The sequence below is a fragment of the Bombus vancouverensis genome, chromosome 2, assembly GCF_051014615.1.
Source record: "Bombus vancouverensis nearcticus chromosome 2, iyBomVanc1_principal, whole genome shotgun sequence".
NCBI classification, from domain to species: Eukaryota; Metazoa; Arthropoda; class Insecta; order Hymenoptera; family Apidae; genus Bombus; species Bombus vancouverensis.
The window spans coordinates 20,811,351-20,826,788 of NC_134912.1; the positions used below are offsets into that span (position 1 = coordinate 20,811,351).

At 33.6% G+C, this 15,438-nt stretch overlaps 4 protein-coding genes across 8 annotated transcripts in view; 3 read left to right on the forward strand and 1 right to left on the reverse strand.

Moving 5' to 3' along the window:
- Window positions 1–9,103, reverse strand: part of trc (Serine/threonine-protein kinase tricornered) — a 40,024-nt gene extending 30,921 nt beyond the window's left edge. Inside the window, exons 1-2 of one of the 3 annotated variants that reach the window (XM_033340537.2) lie at window positions 8,674–9,103; window positions 5,486–5,619 (exon numbers count right to left, since the gene is read on the reverse strand). In XM_033340537.2, the coding sequence (XP_033196428.1) occupies window positions 5,486–5,619; window positions 8,674–8,675 (136 nt within the window). In that variant the 5' untranslated portion in view covers window positions 8,676–9,103. Of the gene's footprint in view, window positions 1–5,485; window positions 5,620–5,842; window positions 5,962–8,505 lie in introns of those variants that run through there. The other 2 variants (XM_033340540.2, XM_033340535.2) reach the window with 2 other exon arrangements.
- Window positions 41–11,495, forward strand: Taf11 (TATA-box binding protein associated factor 11). 3 transcript variants are annotated; one of them, XM_076625991.1, is made up of 6 exons: window positions 41–296; window positions 10,161–10,361; window positions 10,432–10,700; window positions 10,796–10,883; window positions 10,959–11,055; window positions 11,133–11,495. In XM_076625991.1, exons 2-6 carry the CDS (start codon window positions 10,218–10,220, stop codon window positions 11,264–11,266), a joined length of 732 nt encoding a protein of 243 aa, XP_076482106.1. In that variant the 5' UTR covers window positions 41–296; window positions 10,161–10,217; the 3' UTR covers window positions 11,267–11,495. The 3 variants fall into 3 exon arrangements, with proteins under 3 accessions (XP_076482106.1, XP_033196445.1, XP_033196444.1); XM_033340554.2 differs by lacking the exon at window positions 41–296 and adding an exon at window positions 9,725–9,888; XM_033340553.2 differs by lacking the exon at window positions 41–296 and adding an exon at window positions 9,888–10,023.
- Window positions 11,496–11,649: 154 nt separating this feature from the next.
- Window positions 11,650–13,518, forward strand: LOC117160101 (uncharacterized). Its single transcript, XM_033340555.2, has 2 exons — window positions 11,650–12,900; window positions 13,095–13,518. Exons 1-2 carry the CDS (start codon window positions 12,696–12,698, stop codon window positions 13,289–13,291), a joined length of 402 nt encoding a protein of 133 aa, XP_033196446.1. The 5' UTR covers window positions 11,650–12,695; the 3' UTR covers window positions 13,292–13,518.
- A 91-nt stretch (window positions 13,519–13,609) lies between these two features.
- Window positions 13,610–15,411, forward strand: LOC117160096 (uncharacterized). Its single transcript, XM_033340533.2, has 2 exons — window positions 13,610–14,200; window positions 15,230–15,411. Exons 1-2 carry the CDS (start codon window positions 13,969–13,971, stop codon window positions 15,400–15,402), a joined length of 405 nt encoding a protein of 134 aa, XP_033196424.2. The 5' UTR covers window positions 13,610–13,968; the 3' UTR covers window positions 15,403–15,411.
- Window positions 15,412–15,438: the final 27 nt, after the last annotated feature.

Genomic DNA, 15,438 nt, shown 5'->3' on the forward strand with positions numbered 1-15,438 from the left:
GAATACAGCTGGAGGTATATTTGCGACAACTTGCCGCTCTCTGGCACAGCAACACGTTGTCGTCGTGTTCCACCGTGCTGACGTTTACGTTGAACGTGTTTCCACATTGCGATACGATGGATGTGACGCGCGTGTGTACAGAAGTACTTACGAGCGTGGACGCGATTCGTAGGCTAGCCACGCACGAGTGGACGAACGAAGGTAGACGCGAAAAACATGGAAAATTGGAGTAAAAGGGATAAGCGCGTGATACTCAGCTGATGCAATGCGACTGTCAGACAGAACCACGATCTTCTGTAAGTGTGTAATCTCCATAACGTGACTTTTCGCCGCTCACCCTCAAACTGTTCCCCCTTGTTTACTTGTAGATACATATATATATTGCCGCGTAATCGTCCACACGCGTCAGAAAATCTATCATACGTGTTTATTCTTCATCGTTCTTTTTGTTTAACTCATACTCGCCAGCGTACATATTCCACGTATTCTAACGAGCTTATTAAAAGCTTATACCAAATAGCGAAATGTCCAGAGTTCAGGTATCGGACTTGCGGCAAAGATAGCGCTAATGATTTTCAAGATTGGTGCGTTACGCGTTAAAAACCTTTATTTAAAGGCAACTTGGCGAATAATTAGTCAGAAAAAATGCAATGTAACCACCTACGCGATTTCATAAGGGTCTTCCAACGATTTCTTTTTGCGTTCAACAGAACATCGTTTACGTTGAAAATGGAAAGTCGTCTTTATTATTCGGGCGAAGAGCGTAACCGCCCGTTCTAGAGACGAAGTAAAAACAGAAAGCGTGTCCGATCGAGTTCACTGAGACTTCACGCCTCTTTCCTTTCCTCTTTATTCGTTTATATTTTTCGTAAGTTGCAAAAGCTCTTGAACACAATGGGCACAGATATAATTTAAGAGGGGAACTAATTATTTTAATTCCATTTAATTCGTCGCTTCTGCCGAAACCCTAATCGAGAAATATACACAAAAGAGGAGTAAGAAATATTACATAATACACGTTGATTAATGACATTTGAAGCACCTATCAATAGCAATGTAAATACGTTCAATATCGTAAAACGCTGTACAAACATTCAAAGTAAAAAACCAAAACATTGTATCGTTAAATCGAAGATGATTAAAAACATTAACTCTCTTCTGTTTTTCAAGATTATAACGAATGAGTCGACGTTGTTTAATTTATATTATCATTACGCAGAATTTTTATTTAGATTTTGTATTGCCAGTGACTGAAAATATGGTCGAATATGTACCAGTAAAAATACGCAATTATCGTTAAATCGATAGGCCGATCGGGTATGTGTGTATTTCGAGATCGGTCATGGAGATTGCTTCGCGCTAATGAAATTAATTTATACGATTTTCTACCAAAAATCCTGAGAGATGTCGATAAACATCTATTATCGAATATGCATTTACGTTTAAAGAGAGAGGAAAATCTAGATGTCTAGCGCGGATGTTGATTGGCATCGTCAGTCATGAGGTGCGACTGACACAGAGATCCCAGTAATAAATCGTAAAACGGTTGCCGGTACGGGTACTGTATACTCTGCATAAAAATAGAGGCGCCACCGAGGATTCCGTAATGAGCGTAAGTTATGCAACGCAATAAGGACAGTGCCCTCCGTATGCGGATAACTTCGGGAATTTCCGTTTCTGTACGTACGAGTGAACTTCATAAAGAGGGCGATACTTGTTCTAACGCGTCGCTAATGTATTTTGTTTAGTCTTGTAGTTTCTTTCAACAACTTTACCTCGTCCGAATTCTACTGCTCTAACTTGAAATCTTTCCACTTCCCTTTGATCGCTCGACAATGGCTAACTTTGAGCAAAGGCGAGGAAAGGAATTATGTGTATACACCGATGAGATCGTCGAACCGTCCGATCCTCCGTATCGTTTGTTCTCGTGGAAAAAAGTAACATATCGATATTCTGGATTATTTGTCACAGACGAGATACGTAAAAAATTCATTTCATTGCGTAAGTGTCCCTACCTTTGTAAGCAGAAATGTCGCAGCGTAATATGTTGCGAAGATCGTCAGCATAGGGTACATGACTTCTATTCGATTCCCGTGTATCGTGTAACTTGGAAAAATATCTTCGTTAATACCGGTGATCATTAAAATACACACTTGACCTAGAATACCCATAGGTGAAACGAATACAAAGGCGAGGTTACAGAAGGTTCGAACGACGAGGAGGAAAAACCAGGATGACAAAGAGAAAGACGTTGTTGGCAACGGTTCAAAGCGCAGTTCGACCTAACTAAAATACTGCAGTGCTCCACTACGTGTCGCATACCAGGTGAAAATATTGCGGAACTGCTAGCTTACGAATTAAGAATATATATCGTGTAATCGACGGTATAACGCGATTATCGTCGTACTTTCTCCGCCAAATCGAATACCAACTCACAAATTTGTCAATTACTCGCAACTGTTAGGGATTTACCGAACTAGTCAGATAACGATCGCCAATTCAAATTTCGGCGATTTAAAAATTTATATCGTCAGATCCGATCGTATCATACCGTAAAAATAAAGACTTCGAGATTTGAAAATATTTGTAAATAGAATATAACTATATTGTCTACTTTAAAATCTTGAAAATAACGTAAGTTACAACAATGCATAGACAGAGGTGGGTAATTTTTATGAAAAAGCTGAATCGGTAGAGCGATCATGTAAATACATCCAAGCAGGATTTCCACTCTAATAACGTTAACACAGTAGTTGGAAGGTGCGCGTAGTAACAACAGTAGTAGGAATCAACAATGCTAGACTACGTCAAAGATTTTAGTAATTTTCGTGCAACCAGGCACTACGCGAACAAGCGTACCTTGTTGCTCGCCATTCGAAGGTACCTACGTTACCAACCATTAACCAGCGACAGCGAACGATCGTGCCCGACGGATAATGCTTTTCAAATCTGGTATTTACGATCGAAACATTTCTTTCGTCCTTTATTTTATCTCGCAAAAATTGAAAAATATGATATTCCGATGGAACGCAAAATTTTAAAGATAAAAAATAATATAACACATGTATAGAAAAGCATGGTAGGGAGATTTTTTCCCGCTTCCCTTCCTTAAATCCTGTGGATTGTCGAAGATAATCATGACTCGTCTACGACGGAAACTCCTAGCAATGAAATCATTTCCGCGTATTATAGGGAAGATTTACGGGAAGCTACACACTTTCCTTTTTTACCATAGAAATTGTGAAAACAATAGTCCTTACACAACAAATTATACGTCGCACGGCACAAAGAATACTTGTTTCTTGCGATTGTTTTCTCCCTGTCTTCTTTTGAAAGAATACATTACAAGATAAATTTTACAATAGAAAATAATCACGTATACATACATATAATTAAATATACAAAATATATATGCCCGGAATTAAATGGAGTAAAATCTGCTTACAGTAAAGAAAAATAGCGACAAAGAGATAAAGTTGGCATTGTCGTATAATGGATTTTCTTTGTCCTTCTAAAGAAACGTAAACGTAAATATACATACATATCGATAACTTTATCTCAACGTTACGAATTTCAACCTTCTTGTATTTAAGCAATCGATATGAACGAAAAGATTTAACCGAAATACCCTTTTCCTTAATGATATTTGCTTTAACGAAACAGACGCTATGTTAGCGACAGTGTCGATCTGTCGCGAAGATGCTGAAAAAGTATTTTCGTTTAAAGAAAGGAATTATTACAATGATAAAGTAGTAGAAGTGTGTAAATAAATAAAAATTCGTTCCTAGGTTTTATTGGACCGAGTGCGTCCAACTTTCTCACATATCGTATGACCAGCTTGAATTTCGCTCGAAAGATCGGTCGCCCGGATTCGTAAAACAATAGAAATAGAATTTGAAATTGAAACCTGTAGTTAGTAAATCAATTTAGATAATAAATGTCTTTCGTCGCATAAAATTCACATGGCGCGTACGTATATACCTACATATATGCCTGGAAATTCTCATGCGTCTGTTCGTGTCAGTTTAGAAACGGCTCTACCAATGTATAGAACACAGCGATCGATGAACGAACCAAGCAGAATGGTCACGCGATACGAAGCAATTTTCAACTGGTTTGTCGAAAAAATGTAGTAGTCTGGTAACGATCATTTCGTTAGTCGTGGTTGTAGTGTTCGGCTAAATAACGATAAGAATAATTTACTTATCTACCTACCTTTTCTTCTAGAACACAAGATAAGAAATAGAAAAAACGCTATAATAGTTGTACCTTTGATTTAGTTATCCTCGTACGTACTACCGTTTATCGTATTGAACGGTATACGTACGTGTGTGTACAGAAAAAGATCATAACGAATTACTTTTTTAAATCTTTATAGCTTATCTTAATACTTTATAATCGCTACAATTTTATAATCTCTACCTCTACGTTTTACAATTTCGATATCAGACGAAAAAGATAATAGCCAATGAGAATGCAAACCGTTTGGAATTATAAAAACATCGTAGAAAACATTTTAACATGACATGGAAATCGTTTAGGCGATTGCTGTAAAAAAATTCGCCGATGAATCATTCTGTTCTGTTCTGACTATTCTGCGTAGAACTTGTATCCATTGTACCGCACCGTCCGTTCGACGTAAAGTAGCACACACAATAGCCACAAAGATTACCTTTACGCTCATCTACATATGTACGTAGCTGTTTTCGTAAGAACCACGAATCCTAAGTAAAAACGATAATACTATTTGGACGTAGCTACGCCGTAAAAGAGGTTTTATTTATTCGAGACTCGTCGACCTTCGAAGCCTTGTTCTTTCAGAAGGCGAGTCGATGCAACAACACCCGTAAACGTTTGTCTATTGTTACAAATATGTTGGAATTAAGAAAATAATCGCGATGATTCGAGAAAGGCTTTTTATTTATACGCAAACGATATTTTATAAAGGCGAAACAATGTGTTTCTGTGCGTTCAGAGTAACCAAAGGCGAAACCGAAACCGAAACCGAAACGTACGTTAATAATAGAGAAGAGACAAGGAAAGGATAAAGATCTTTAAATTTAATACGGCGATGGTTGGGTGAGAAATGGCAGCGTACAGTTCTGTCGCATCGAGACTTTCCACGGTGCTTCCGTGTTATCATAATTAAACGAATTAACGAGCGCGCGTTTTGCTTCTTAGCTTTGTTTCAACTTAAAAGGCGAGAACGTGCAAGATTAACACGAAGCGTGGCCAATGTCGATTGCGATGAAGAAAGATATAAAACTTCTTAAACGTAATTATCCTTCTATCGTTATACTTCTACCGACTTATATCTTCGATGTTGTACGACTCAAAAATAATCCGATCGTGCAAATAGCACCGTATTTCACGAATTTCATTTATACGTAGCGTTTATATTTGGCATTTATCTATATCTCGGTATATGCACATAGGCGCGGTAAATCCTTCTTATTTCCACAAACCTCGCAATTCTGACACGTACCTTCTTGGTTGGAGTTGTTAACGTTAGGGTTAGGATGAGAAGTCAAAGAGGACGGTGTCTCATCCTCGGCGACGCCCATCGTTGTTGCTGCCGTTTGCTGATGATGCGTCTCCACTTCTGTAGCCTCTTCGCACCTGCAGAATAAAGACATTCAGAACTTTATCGTTCTTCGCGTCAGTGTGCTTTTCCTACGAGTACTTGCAAATAGTCGCTGTTTATGTACAGCAATTGCAATTTGAATGTTAACGATCAAACTACGCAAAATCCGTTATTGTTATCCGGTGCATAAATAAAGTACAATTTTATGGGAAAAAAAGTTCAATATCAATCACACGATATGTGTTGGCTAATATATACCTTTCCCTTGATCTTTGCACACGAATGAAGAAAAAGCTGGGGAATATTTGCGTCAATCCTCCACACATATATATATGTATATATTCCTCGAAATAGAGCGACATTTCTAAGCAATCGAATTTCCAGCCGAGACAGCATTTTTCACCAATCGCTTTCGTACCTTTGCAGATGGAAAGTGCTTACGTAAAACTTGGTTTTACTTGGAGCGGCAGAGTCAAGGACCCGATGTTAGTCAAACTGTAAAGCGTTACGAGCGCGAATTCGCGTAAACCAACATTTACGTTTAATCGTAGCGTCGCGTGTAACTTGAAACTCATTGATATCGAACAACGTAAGGAAGAGAGATGCGCGTAAACGTGTCTTTGTCGTTAGCGCGTTGTACGATCCTCTATTTTCGTTGCTAATTCCAATATAATCTCAGGTGTTTGATGACAGAACTGTGCATAATAAGAGACTTTGTAAACATCGAGTAAATATTATCCTCGATCGATACACCCGTGACACGATGTCACATTTAAGTAACCAAGCTCTATCGTGTTAATTTTAGAAAACAATATGTATATAAACATTGTGTAACGTCACTGATTTAACGTCGAAATGTTAATACAATGCAAATACATCGAGACTTGTAAGGAGTCGTTGTAAAGTATCGGGTATCGACCATTTATCATTTATCTGTCGCGACACGACTTAATTTATCGCCGGCACGATCCTGTTTCGACGCGTATAATTTCTAATTAAAAATATCCATTTCCTTAAAATTTTGTTTCTACAGTCTTTCAAGGTAACAACCTCTGATCTTTGTAAACAGAGGATAAAATCGAAAGTCGGCTAGATGCAAATAACGATGTATCGGTTGAAAAGGAAGTTTGTCCTGGAAAACTTTCGGTTGAAGAGGAAGAGAAAAGGAAGTCCGAGTGCTAACGATCGTATCGTATCATGTACTATCTAATAACGCATTCGTACGATAAGACAAATTTGCGCTAAATAAAAAAAAAAAAAAAAATGAAAGACGTGGATTGGTAAGTTGGCGCGATATGACGCGTTCAACGAAATAAGAAAGAGAGGAGAATATCGCGGTGTCTCTAACGGTATATTGACCTCTGCAATGCCGATCGCCGTAAACACATATTCTATATCTCGCACGTGACTATGTGCTTTGCTCGTCGAGTTTTCATGTCGCAAATCGCAATGCTTCTTTCACATCTACGGCATTACTTCGTATATACATACATACGCAGTTCCAATATGCAAACGCCGTTTCTCAACGAGATCCGAAATTCATTTGTAACTTAATACTTTTACACAATTTGCGCACGGGCTGATGGCGTGGTTGCAATCCCAATCGAAGAAAAATTGCGCGTTATTTCGTGTACATCGTCGTCTCGACGAAAACCGTACGCCACGGAATTAGCGAAAATTCAATCAACTACGAACAAATTGAAAAAAGTAGATATGTATATAGGTTGGTTCGCGTGGTAAAGCAACGTTATCGTTTGCTCGCGAAGCTTGGTTCGAAAGGCTAGCAGGTTGAACAGAGGCAACCGCGACAAAGATACGTGTTCCCTATGTAGCGAAACAGGCTCTTCTCCGTTGATTCGAGCAAGACTCGCCGGGTCGTTTCTCCTTCGGCCAACGACCGTCTCTCTACGTCTCTACCTTTAGTTTCAGCCGCTCCCTTTACGCGTGCCTCTACGTAAATGTGATACCTTCGAACTAAATCCGTACGTTCAAATCGCACATCCCTTCGGAATGGCGAGCATCGCTCCGAAACGAGCGATGTCGCTTCAAAAAATTCTCCTTGAAAATATATCGTATCAGAAATATTTGAATAGTATTCAATGTCGAATTTATACGATTGAATAGATATGGTGATACGAATAGAATAAAAACTGACTGGTATCTGCGATAATCTAGATGGCACCTTAATTTCTATATGACAACAAGGGCAACTTGTTTGTACTTAGTAAGAATAGTAGTAGGACATAGTAAGAATGTTTATATCGTAAAATAGATCAACAAGAATGAAATTCCTTTTACTAAAATAATTTTACGATCAATGAGATTTCATCAAAGTAACAGAAAGGCAGATTAACATTTTTGCAACAGATTCTCTGCAACGTAAAAATGGTATGAAAACGAATACGTTCAAATATGGAAATTACGAAGAAGATATGGAGAGGGCAGTTCATCTTACGGATAACGAGGTTTGTGTGTTATAGCGTAGCTTTTGTAAAAAAATAAAAAAAATAAAAAAATAAAACAAGAAACGTCTGTTGGCAATCGAATGTATTTTTAGCAATGGTACAGACGATTGAAAAATGAAGGTTGATAAAATAAAATTTGAAGCCGAAACGACGAGAATGACGTTTCCGTGGAAGAACGAGATCAAGGAACGAGAAGTCGCGGAGCTTTTGAAAAGACGAGACCGGTTTTTCACTGGCGTTCCTATCACATATATACATAGATGTGTTATCCTATATATATACATAGATGTGTTAGCACAAAAGTTTAGAATGACATTGTTGATAAAGCGCATGATAGTATGCGTATGAAGAGACGTGTGTGCGGATTAAGCGCGAACATACACAAAGGGTTATGTATTGTGCAAAATTCAATGTAAATTTACAATATTTTCTGCTTGTATCGGCAGTTTTTCATACCGTCTACGAGGACAATCTTTTCCACTGTCTTATGCTCGATGAAGAGCTGTCGCGACGGATGCAATGCTCGCTGGCAACGAAACCCTTTCTTCTCCTTTCGCCATAATTTTCTCGTGAAATCCGGTACGCAACGAACGCCGTGTATTTTCCAAGACACACCGTACTCACATCTTAATACGCGACTCCGTCTTGAAACTGCATTCGTAGGCCCGGTATTCGATGCTTCGACGTTAGAATCGAGTCAACTCTTTGCCGACGATGTTACTCTCGATCTTTGATATTTCACTGTATTCCACTCACTCACCACCGCTCTCCCCTCGGCCCTCGAATAAGATAGACAATATACTCGGCCGAGTTACAGACTACAGACCTACCGAGCCACCAGCTATCGTCCCGAGTTCCGGCCAGTTCTCGATATCCCTTTTCCCCGCGCCGAGTACCCTTTACTTTTCAGTTCAATTATCTATTGATTCGTATCCAATATTAAATTTCTTTTTACTTCAATCACTCAAGTCACTTGCCTTGATAAAATCGCGCGATACCTTTTTGTGAACACCAACAAACTATGAAAATCGTGAATACGATCTGGTATTGACAAATACGTCGCGGCGTCGCGACACTGTCGACTAAATTTTACTTAGCCACCAGCTGGCGCCACGTTGCGATGCCTCGCGTCTTTTAATTCCTAAAAATATTCCCATTGAACAATGAAATATATATGCATTTCGCATCTGAGCTTTTTTCTATAGAATTTTCATAGCGATATATCACATAGATGTTACTTTTCTAAAATTTTACTTTTCTCCAGTTTTACATTTTTCAATGGTATAAATTCGTTTGTGTTTGAAAAATGAGAAACACGTGTGGCTCAATATGCCTGGATCAATTTGATTTAGACTTCCTTATACTTTGACTCGCTTCGATACATTTCAAATAATTGAAATCTTTTTATACAAATATATATTTATAGATTTAACGAAAAATCAAAACTTTTAGTTCAATTATTTTATTTTTCGTGTATAAGAATAAACGCGATATTTTCATCGTTATAATGCAATTTATATTATTAGAGTTGATAATTCAATAATTCGGAGAGAAAACATTTATTCTATATTCGTGTTAAATCTTACACTACTTATTATTATAATATTTAATTATATTTTTCTGTAGACAAATATTTTTGTTACAGATTGAAATAATAAAAGATTAGCAAAAATTGTATAAAATTATTTAATAAGAAAAAAGGTTACGTTCTCGAGTTTATTGCGTATTCCATGATCTATACTATTAAATTAATATGTAATTTTTTGATATTCTACGTCCTATCTATTGAAAAGTATGGCGGGTTTGTTTGAATTAAACCATAAATAGTGCTTATACAAGGTAACGTTTTTTATACATCACATTAGGGTATTAAACACCATTGTTACAAAACGTGCATAGATTTACAAAGTTTTTTATAATCTATTTATTAAGTTATGCTTGTTAATTAAATATTTAGATTAAACTTTTCATAAGGTGATTATTATAATATTTAATCTAACCTAAAATAATATATTTTTATAGGATATAGGAGAATTAGTTATAAATAACCTAAACAAATACAAAACCTACTCCTAAACCAAAGACAAATACAAGAAATTTTTAATTTTTAGAATGATTGAGAAGCCCTAAATTTATAATATTTGTAATTCTATATATCTTATTACATTATGGATAATATATTTGGAAAAGAAGACTCTGGAAATGAAAGCGAGCATGTAGATGTTGAGGAAAAGGAAGAAAAAGTTAGTTCTTCGCAAGATTCTGTAATCAAAGATATAGAAACGGTGGATGTTGATAATATACAAGTTAAGGTATGTCATTAGGATGCTATATCGCTAAGCTAATATTTTCATTTGTTCGTTTATTTATTCATAATATTAGGTAGAATTTGATGCAATGAGTTCACAGTCACAGTCGGATGGAGAAGAAATAGAAAGTAATTTGTTATGCGACGAAGTCACAGAATTGGAAGATCAATTGGAAATTGTTAAACATGAAATTGAAAGTAAAGAAGAAGAACAAGCTAGGGAAGATATATTTGAAAATGACATAGTATTGCCTCATGCAAATCCAACAAGTGTTAAGGAAAGAAGAGAAAGTAAAGAGAAAAGTAAAAAAGAATTAGAAGAAGAAGAAAGAGAAAGGATGCAGTATGTACTTCAATTTCTTGCAGTTTTTGAATATGTATATTCTGCAGAATATATATTATTTTATACATAGATAAAATATTTCTTTTTCTTCAAAGAGTACTAGTGTCAAATTTTACGGAGGATCAATTGGACAGATATGAAATGTATAGAAGAGCAGCTTTTCCAAAAGCTGCGATAAAAAGAGTAATTATGTTTCTCTTACATTTTTTATACTATGTCTTTTTAAATGTATTTCATAAATTATATGCCATATTCCAGATCATGCAAACTATAACAGGTTGTTCAGTGTCACAGAATGTGGTCATTGCTATGTCTGGTATTGCAAAAGTGTTTGTTGGAGAAATAGTAGAAGAAGGTGATACTTAAATCTTCTGTTAACATCTCTAATGAGTTAAATTATTTCCTTTAATTCAAATATGATTATTAAATTAGCTCTTGACGTTATGGAAGCTCATCAGGAATCAGGTCCTTTACAACCGAAACATTTAAGAGAAGCAGTTAGAAGATTAAGACTTCAAGGACAAATTCCAAATGGTCGTGCTAATAAAACATTCTTCCGATTATAAGTATTCTTTAGCATAATTATTTAAAACTGTGATTTAAAACAAATGTCTTTAATAGGTTAAAAAGTTGAGTAAATATTTTTGTATAAAAAGGTGTGATATATACACGATGTATTAATATCTATACAGAAAGTTATTCGAATGAGAACAAATACAGTTTCTCATACATGCACACACAGAGTGAGACATACAGTTAACAACATAAAATAAATTTTTGCTATTGATTATATAATTTTATAATTGTTTTATATTATTAGTATTATTTCCGTCAAAATGGCTTTCTCGCGTTTCTCTATTTTCTACCATCGTTTGGTATTATCAAACGAAATTTTACAGTAGCGTGCCAGGATTGATATATTTATGTTTAAACTAGTTTGAAGTTATGAAGAGAATAAATAATCACAAAAAAATATCCAAATATAACAACGTGAAATGGATAAATTAATACTTATGTAAAGATAACGTACAATTTTATGTATTTTTTTTTTAATTAGATACGAATTATTAAAGAAATTAAAGATAAAATATTTCACATTTATATTGTCTCATTTGCTAAATTAGGAGAAATCAAATTCATCAATGAACATATTATTTTTATATTTTTATATCAATTTAATCACAAAATATTTTTATTATGCAAACATATTTCAATAAATAAAATAATAGTTGCATTATATTATACCTCTTTTAAATATTAATTAGTATTTATAATATTGATATGTGATAGCATCTTTCATATTGCTATTTTCTGGCTTTTAATACTTCTTAGTAGTAGTAATTGATGAACACAGTCAATTGTTTTATTTTAACTAACTAAATATACTATATGTATATACAACTATCACATATCCTGCATATATAGGTGAAACTGTCAGATAAAATGTGATTTATTTTATCATTGATATTACTTTTAATCAATTTGACTTATTAATGCATAATTTTAGCGATTAATGTAATATGTATTTATTACCTACGTTGTTATTAGTATGCATTATTTTAGAGAAGTCTGATAACGGTATTAAATTTGGAGAGTTGTATACCTTTAAATCAAAGGAAAATACTCTAACGTTTAACTCAAATTCTTTGAATGCTAATGCAATTCATGAATGGTAATAATATTTCTTTTATATTGCAAAAATTATATCAACCCACGTATGTTTTACAATTGTTTATTGTCTACTGATTACGTTGTTATACTAATTATGAGACTTAACATTAAGTTTATGAAATTAGTATGTACGATAATCAAGAGGTCAGCCTTTTCTCCGCTGAATTAAAAGTCTTACAAAAAGTTCAGGCAGATACTAAAAAGAAAATTAATCTGTATGTTCTTGGGTTTAATAACAAAAAGTTCAGATATGTAAAAGTCAGTTACTTAAATGAGTATGCAATTCATATAATTTGAAATAGATATTCATTTAATATACGTTGGATGCAGTTTGGTCAAATAATACCACAGCGAAATGATAAAGGATGTTATCATAGTCCATTTTACTGTAAAACTCTAACAAACCGTCGGCGCAAATTACTTAGTTATTTAAATAAAATGCTTTATGAAAATCCTACAATGAGTGTGGAGTTACATGAAAAGGAACAAACTAACTTATTGAAGTATATTGGACATCCTACTGAAAATAGTAAGTAAACAAGGAAGTTATTCAGTTAGATTTATGCACTTCCAAACGTACCTAGTATGTACTTAATATCTATTATTTTTAATCAATCAATTTATTATATATCTATTATATATGTATATATAAATCTATTATTAATCTATTTTAAAGATAAAATTTTTTTATTAACAAAATAAATCATTTTTCAAATATTATAGATAGTGAATTGTGGGATGACTGGAGCAATTGGAGTATATGCAGTGTAACATGCGGAAGTGGTCGTCAAGTTCGTTGGCGTCATTGTTCAGCAGAACATTGCATAAAAGGATTAAAGAGAGCACAAATAAAAACATGCCGTTTAAAAAATTGTGATTCTAAAGATATTCTTCAGTGGCTTGGCATTAAATCCAAATAGTTTTATTAAAAATAGAGAATACATTGTTATATTTTAAGTTTATACGGAAATACGAAAATAAGATTTTGACTTTAATTCTATATTCAATTGAAATGAACCTTTTTCTTCAATGAAATTGTATTTAGCTTTAACTAAATTTTACACATTATATTTAATAGATGTAATAATCAGTGGTATTTCTGTCTGTATTATTTGCTGCTATTTATCGATAAATTTCTATTTTTCCATTCTTTGCTTTGGTATTTCCGCTCTATTAAAAAAGTGAAAGATATTACACATTTTAGTACAGTTTACGTACATATATCTGCGATACCTTACGAAATTATTATAGCACATTTGTACTATATGCATATTGTTCTAAATTAAACTTTCGGTAACGTTGGGGACGATATATATGTAAATGATGGTAAAAAACCATTAAACATTTACTTTGCTGTAATACAGACTTTTAATTTTGTTTATTTTTTTTTTTTTTGCTATGTGCATATAGCATTACCAAAACTACATAATTTTACATTATCCTCAATTAATCATTTCTATTAAATAATAACATTGCTTAATCCTCTTATATGTAATTTTATTATTGCTATAGCTTTAAAAAAATTATTAGAGCATTTCTTTCGTTGATAGATAATTTCAGTCAGTAAAAAGTATAACGTGAAATTAATAAATCAGTAATGCAAATTATGCTATATGATTTGGTAAAATCGTTTGTTAAAACATTTATCATTATATTTATTCTTATAGAGTGTTTATCAATTTTTCAGTCCGAAAGTCATTTAAATAATATTATATTAACTCCTTATAAACAATCATCTCCCAGACAAAAGGAAAATTTGCATCGTACCATGGAAACATACGCTATTACAAATAACGAAGTTAATACAGATGGACAAAGTGGAAAAAAAGGTATAACCAATAAGCAATTGATTTACTATTTTAATTATTATTTGATAAATACTTTATTCTAATTATAGAAAATATTATTAAAGGAGAATATATTGGATCGCCCGGAAAGTTCATTCCGATTTATATTTAGATTCGATATACATTTATTGAATTATATAGGCGCTATTTTATTCCACAACCTTTCTCCATCCTTTAAGCAACTTGAATATTGCATCCTTCCAGAACCTCTCAAGTTTTTCAGTGAGAAACTTTTCAATAAGATCTTTCATGTCAACCAATTTAATTCAAAATCGGAATAAACTTTCCGGACGATCCAATATTAGCCTATTAAGGACCAGGAATTACGTTAACGCTGTATTTCATTTGTAGTTATCTTCGATTACTTTACTTTATTGATGTTTGCTTTCTACTATTATGGCTATGAAAAAGAATTCTGAGGACTTGCCTAATATTCTTGCTTTCTTTTTTATTATTTCTTCTGTCAACTATATTCTACGTTTTTATAGAGTTTGTACAAATTGTAATATTTGTAGCATCGTGGTAAGCTATGCTTTTGTAAATCATAATCTTTCTTGTGTCTCTGACTTTGAATCGATTTCTGTAAAACATTTATTATTCTAGTACATATTTTGTATCTTGATAAAAGAATATGTAAATTACTTTATTTAATTTTTCACCAATATATTTGTAGTAATTTCAAACTTTTTAATTGTAAAAATGTTTTTATTTTTTTTCAAGAATGTCATGTTTGTACATGTCTTCAAACTTAATATATTGCAATTATTTAAAATTTAGGTAAATATAATAACAGACTTGACAATTATTCAATACATCATTTTATTAATGGTGATAATTGTATTAAATAGTAATTTAATGGAAGAATTATTCTTTATTATTATTATATGAATCTTAAATTTATTGTGCATTTTTCAAAATATGTGGCAAATATGAATGTTATATTTATGGCACTGTTTTAGCAGTAATCTTATATGAATATTTTTATTTGAAAATGAAATATTTTAACGATAGGTAGGATCACTCGTCAAGGACCAAAAATATGGGATCAATGGGGAAACTGGTCAAGCTGTAGTGTTACTTGTGGTATAGGAAAATTAACAAGATGGAGGCATTGTATAGGTGGAAGTTGTTTATTAGGTGAAAAGAAAGCACAATTAAAAACTTGTACTCTTGCAGCATGTTAATGGTCAGACTATGAATTATGGTAGTTTTTTTTTAGT

What these genes read in the sequence shown, in the direction of transcription:
- LOC117160096 (XM_033340533.2), top strand. Translation starts at nt 13,969, where the DNA reads ATGCAAATTATGCTATATGATTTGGTAAAATCGTTTGTTAAAACATTT. An exon ending in TGGACAAAGTGGAAAAAAAG is followed by an intron (nt 14,201 to 15,229) that starts GTATAACCAATA and finishes TTTTAACGATAG; the next exon opens with GTAGGATCACTCGTCAAGGA.
- LOC117160101 (XM_033340555.2), top strand. Translation starts at nt 12,696, where the DNA reads ATGCAGTTTGGTCAAATAATACCACAGCGAAATGATAAAGGATGTTAT. An exon ending in TGGACATCCTACTGAAAATA is followed by an intron (nt 12,901 to 13,094) that starts GTAAGTAAACAA and finishes CAAATATTATAG; the next exon opens with ATAGTGAATTGTGGGATGAC.
- Taf11 (XM_076625991.1), top strand. Translation starts at nt 10,218, where the DNA reads ATGGATAATATATTTGGAAAAGAAGACTCTGGAAATGAAAGCGAGCAT. An exon ending in TTGATAATATACAAGTTAAG is followed by an intron (nt 10,362 to 10,431) that starts GTATGTCATTAG and finishes TCATAATATTAG; the next exon opens with GTAGAATTTGATGCAATGAG. An exon ending in GAAGAAAGAGAAAGGATGCA is followed by an intron (nt 10,701 to 10,795) that starts GTATGTACTTCA and finishes TTTTCTTCAAAG; the next exon opens with AGTACTAGTGTCAAATTTTA.